The following is a 6000-nucleotide window of genomic DNA, read 5'->3' on the forward strand; positions in this document are numbered from 1 at the left end:
GAGGGGGCCTCGGAAATAAAAACCACTGAGGAGGTGGCCATCACCATGGCAATATCTTTTACAAGAGCCAATACCACAGTCAGCGACTCCAAAGCGGCTATCAGAAAATTTGCAAAGGGCTTAATCGCCCCTTTAATGAATGAAATCCTAAGCAAAACCAAAAATCCTAGACCCGTACAGCTCATCTTTACACTAGCCAACTCAGCTCTACCCGGCAACGAAGCTGCCCATAGCATAGCTCGAGAATTCACTAGCTGAGCGACAGGACAGCTGCCGGAGGGGGTACCAGGTGTAGTGTTGTAGGATACCACGATATCCCTACAATACTACAAACTACGAGGCCACGGTACCAGCAGCACACAAATCCCTAAGTATATGACAAGTAACCTAGTGGAGGCTGCAAACAAACACTTTTTCTAATCCGTCACTACTACACAACATTTATCCAGATCAATACTATACAGTAGAACCCCACTGATACGTTTTTCACACGACCGTAAAAAAGAAACGTAAGAGCCGGGAAACGCAAGAGCCGAGAAAGAGGAAAAATTGCGAAATGAGAGTTGTGGTGAACTGTACACAATTTCATTTTAATTATTACGTTTGAAAAAAGTCGCAGTTTCGCCCGAAAGCCGAAGCATCGATTGCAATAGCAAATTAGTAGACAGCTATACAAAGTAAGGATAGTAGTTTAATGTCCGTATAAACTTGTAAATGTTCGCTTATTAACTTAATTAACAAGCATGGTGTCAGCGCGCTCAGGCAAACATCAACACATTGTACTCAATGAGCGCGGACCCTTGCTATCAAAACGCTGGCGTGACGAAGCACCGCAGCAGCAGCAGCAAGCGATGTGACCTTCGTGCTGTCTATTGCTTCAACGCAAACTGAGCGCTGAGAACACACAGCATGCACAAAGCTATGAGCTGCCGACGCACCTACACTGCCTAGACTCTGCCCCAACGCAGATCGCTTTTAAGATACAGCCCGCGCGGCCGTGCAGTACGCAGTTGATGCCAGAGTAGAACACCGCGCAGGCGCGCACTTTTTCCACGTCGTAGATCGCTTTCAATATACGGCGCCCACGCGACAGAACAAGCGTGCTTCCGTCCCGCCTTTGTCCTTCGCGCCTGCGAGATTGAGCTGCAATCGTCGTAGGCTGACCCTCGCACGCTTTCACTCACACATAGAGACGGCACGCGACGAAGGCGTTAGCGCCCTTGGACTTTATATGGAACAGCTATGTGCCAAAACCACCGTGTAAGATATATATATGTGTATATATATATATGTATATATCTTACACCGTGGCCAAAACCAATTTATAGCACCAATGTGTCATAGACACCATCTTTAGATAGCAAATACGGATATCAAAGGCCATGCTTTTGCTGGCGGAAACCAAAACTGCGCCATAGGTGTCGCCTCCGGCACTTTGGGTGGCCAATCCCATCGTCAAGCCACCAAGCCAAACGACATGAAAAGTCAGCATGGCCGCTCGGGCCGGCGCTGGGTGGCAGTTCGAAACGCATGATGCGGGAACGGTCCTACGGTTGCGGCGCAACAGCGGGGTTATCAATGCATTGGGTCCTATGGGAGCTATGCCGTGACCGGCCGAAAACGACGTAACAGCCAGGAAAACGCAGCACCCGGGAACGTAACAGTGGGGTTCTACTCTACTAACTTATGTGCTAAATGCAAAGAAGCTGCAATTCTGTTCCGTTTCCTCTGGGCATGCCCCAAGGAGAACAGAAGAGAAGTAACTACTACAGTGGGAGACCATGTTGCTCAGCTCAGACCCTGTTGTCCAAAAAAGGACCATTGCACGAGCTAAGGAAGCCGCCAAAGTCCAAGCACAACAGCCGTTTAACAACGCCACCTCTGGCACTCTAACAACCCTCTTTGCCAAATAAAGTTTCTACTCACTCACTCACGTCCTTGTGCATGTGCATGCAAAGTAGAAAAAACAGTGCAAGATTGAAAAAAGTAAAAGGAAGTTGGAAGTTCTTTTAAGATGCTTATTACTATTTAAATGATCAATTTGCATAAAAATTGACCAGAATGCAGACCAATCTTTCCAGAAAAAGTGTAAAACTTCAAAATTCTTCTGCTATGTAGTTGGTATGTATCCTCAGAACCCTTGCGAGCTTCCTCCTCCAGCCGGGCTTTCTTTGCTACACTGCAATGGCAACATTTTGCTTCAGCTGTCTGTGTTCCAGCTATTCTTTTAATTCTTCTCTGGTTGCTCAGAGCGATCAACTCCCGAGTTGGAAGGACACCCAACTCCTGTAGAACCTCCTCAAAAGCGTTTGTGGCCTTTGTTTAACCACAGCATGGCTATAGAAGTGGCCATCTCCACAACTGTGTGAAACAAATTTTGTTTTGGGACACAGAAACCAAATCTTGCTGTTGACTCACCCTCACTTGGCCAGGCAGTGCCAAAAATACATGTATCTAAAATAGTTCTATAATTTCTGTGTGCTTGCTGTTTTGCCTGCTGCTGTTATGGCTGCTGCTGTTTTGGCTGCTGCTGTTGTAGCAAAAAAAAAAAAGTTACATTGCTGGTCCCTAGAACAAACCTGGCAGTTATCATCTTTTCAATAAGCATTTTTGATGAAAATCCCGGAGTAACTCGGGCAGTAATTACTGAACCGAGAGCAGCGGTGTGTGCACTAGAGGTAGCATTGAGAAAGGCTTTGTGCACAGCCTGTGCCTGGTGCTAGTGGCTATGGTCAGATGACACCATGTGCATACGTGTAACACTGTCTGTACAGCCTACCAATGCTAGGCTGCCATTTTGTTTGTTTAAAATAGTATATTGGTTCACGAGGCCAAGATCACCATGGCGTCATTCACAGTATTTATTCGGGATAACATTGAAGGTGATAAGATGGTACTATGACACCAAGACAATGCACATTCCCTTTTTTTGTCGCCAAGGCACTCAAACTCTCTTCCAAAAGCCCACTTCAACCTGAGAAGTGAAATTAAAGTAGTGCTTAGTACCACTGTGGCCTTTATGGTGTGATGCACAGCTAGATGACTTAATCTCGGAGGCCATTGCAGGCACCTTCTTGCAGTTGCCTTCAAATGGTAGCTAGTTATGTTAATACTAAATAATGTGGAACATTTTCTGCATGTTACAATGCACCGCTTGCACCCACATGCAGAGTACTATGCTGGTGCACTGTATTCATACGAGCACAGGAAGCGTAATGGTGATTTGGTAACCCTTCAGTCACTTCTGATGGCCACTTGTTGGAAAAAAACACCTGTCGAGCTTAGACTGCACTTAGTTGGTAGGCTGTCAGTGTAAGCACTAAATTTCTTATAGGCTCACCAGTAACTATTAGCTACAATGGCACATTGCCAATGGGCATTTGGTTGCTAGCACTTTGCCATGCTAATGATCAGTGGCGCACCGACGGGGGGGGATTCGGGGGTTGTAACCCCCCCTTGAGGCCGACTTAAACCCCCCTTTTGTTTAACCCCTTTTCTTTCCTTAGGCATTTGAGTACTGCAACTAAGATGTAAGACGCGCAATCGTCTGCACACTCGCAAAAAGTGATTTTTTTTTACAATTTCCCGTGAAGAAATCGAAATTAGTGCTGTTTAGATGGCATTGGCAAACTGTCAACCCCCCCTGGCAGAGATCCTGGGTGCGCTACTGCTAATGATATTAAGTTATAGCTGAAGGATTACAACTTATCTTGGGCATGTCATAGATTACTGTCATTTGTTGGTGCTACTGAAGCAGTAATACCACGTATAATTCTGGCAGTGAACGACAAGGGCAACCAAGGGGCTCGATTTTCTGTTGGACACAGCCGCATGATGCAAATAGACATTGGAGCCAAAGAAAGCATTGGGGAAATTACCTGTCGTTTTTAATTGAAATGTAACAATAAGGTAAAGAGAAATAAGAAAAAAACAACTTGGCTCCAGTGGGAGCTAAACTCACATGTTTGATTCTGTAATTCAGCAATAATGTAGGCTTGACATTCTATTGCACATGCCATGGAAAGTTAATCTGCTTGTAAACATGTCTTTTTCACTTGCAGCGACGACTTCTGTATCTTTCCTTGGTGGAGCACTTACTTGGTTCCACTCAGTATGAAGGTCATCGTCAAGTAGAGCTTCGACGCTGCTTTGAGGGGGCACTCGCACACGATGAGTCATCAGCTGAGGAAAAGGAGATTGTGTGTCGCATTCAGATGACCTGGCCTCAGTGGTTTCGTACAGACTAAGCCACCAATCATTCGGCGAGACATCTACCAAGACTGCTGGCAAGCCTACCTGTGAGGCTGCAACTTTAGCAGCTGGCCCGTCCTGCTGCCCCCAATTTTTGTTTATTTTAATGTACAAGTGGTTGGATTGTCCTGTCTACTTAAGAGGAAGCTTTAGCTCGGGCCCAACTCCGATGCTGCCTATTCAAATGCATGTGAAACGCAGAAATGCTTTTCCAAGATAACGACTGGGTCGATCTTAATTAAATTTGTTGTCCTTGAAAGAAAAGGTTAAATTCTAGTGACTGTTGGAAGTGGAATTTCGATTAAGGGCCTGAATATTCTAAAGGGAATTTTAGAAAATAGGTACGTTTGAAAAGAATAGAAGCACAAGGTTTACAAATTCGTAGCTCTGCACCTAGAACAGATATCGCAGTTCTGTAAACTCCATCTATTAGAGCATCCAAAGCGAACAAATTTGATATGTCAATTTATATGTTATGTGAATTTGTCACCTTGTTTACAAGGGTTTTGTAAAAGTCCTACTCACAAATTAGTAGTTATTTGTGAGCCATGTATAATATATCGATTTTGTCCACTTTAGGCTTACTATTAAGTGCAATTTACGGAATTGTGATATCATTTCTCATTCCTGTGCTACAGAGTTGTAAACTTGATAGTTTTTCTTTTAAGTGCAACAAACAATCAAATGTGGTGCAGTGGTTGCCAAGAAAAACGATTTCTCCTTTCCCATGTATGTAGATACGAGCCCCCGAGCTAAAGCTTCCTTTTATAAAATATGATTATTTAAATTTGTTTTTAACCTTTTTTTTGTAGTAACTGGGTTACCTTAATGGTTTCCTTTTTTTTTTTTTTTCTGGGACCAAGCTTTTGCCTGTATCCTAATTTCAAATCCTCACCCCTTTTCTTCCCCCGGGAATTTCATATAGAGATGTCTTTCAGTGAGTTAACTATGCCAAAAATCACGAGAAAATAACTGTGCACAATATTTATTGCTGCAGCTAAATTTTCTGTGCCTTCTGTTCCTTCTTTTTTTAAATGAAGGTGTGGCATGTCTTGTGTGCTTGCTTTATGGCATGTTTATTGCTTTTTTAATTAGTCTACTTGCGCCTGGTAAAATACTCATTTTACCAGGCTACTCGTGTTTCAAAAAAGGGTGTCGGGTGAAGGCGACGTATGTGTTGCTGGTCCGTCATCGCGGAAAAGAAGCCTTTCGCTGTCGTCCAGCTCTTCGGATGATAGTGATTCAGGCACCATAGTTGACTTCGATTCTGCGATAGCGATGACTTCAAAATTAGCAGTTCATCAGATGAAGAAGACTGTTCAGAAGACACTATTGCGAGTGCGCGTCATTGGCAGCGCATCGTCATGAGTGACATCCCCACCAATCCTCCTCGGTTTCTATTTTCAGGCGTCCCCAGTAAGGCGTTCAATACAACATCGCCTGATGGCTTGATAAAATTTTCCGAACTGTGCTCTTGCTCTGTTTTTTATTGTTGATTACCAGCAGGTAGCTGCCCTCCTTTATCATGAGCAATAATAAACTTTAGCAGTTTTGCTAATTTGACTTAGTATGTGCTCTAATATTTTTTCAACATTGAAAACTTGCTCTTTAGAAGGATTATTCCTCATCAAAATTTTAAAAATAAGCAGCTTGGGAATAGAAATTGTCAAAATAATAAAACGGTTAAGGGGTTAGTTAAGTGTATGAGATACAAGTTTGAATTTTCATTCGTACTTTCATTGGTTATGG

General features: G+C 43.5%; 1 protein-coding gene across 2 annotated transcripts in view; it reads left to right on the top strand.

Moving 5' to 3' along the window:
* The window catches only part of LOC119436322 (NCK-interacting protein with SH3 domain), a 76670-nt gene extending 71514 nt beyond the window's left edge, over positions 1-5156 (top strand). For both annotated transcript variants that reach the window (XM_037703141.2, XM_037703140.2), the window contains exon 12: positions 4062-5156. In XM_037703141.2, the coding sequence (XP_037559069.1) occupies positions 4062-4247 (186 nt within the window). In that variant the 3' untranslated portion in view covers positions 4248-5156. The remainder of the gene's footprint in view (positions 1-4061) is intronic.
* Positions 5157-6000: the final 844 nt, after the last annotated feature.

Source organism: Dermacentor silvarum, chromosome 1 (genome assembly GCF_013339745.2).
Source record: "Dermacentor silvarum isolate Dsil-2018 chromosome 1, BIME_Dsil_1.4, whole genome shotgun sequence".
NCBI lineage: Eukaryota > Metazoa > Arthropoda > Arachnida > Ixodida > Ixodidae > Dermacentor > Dermacentor silvarum.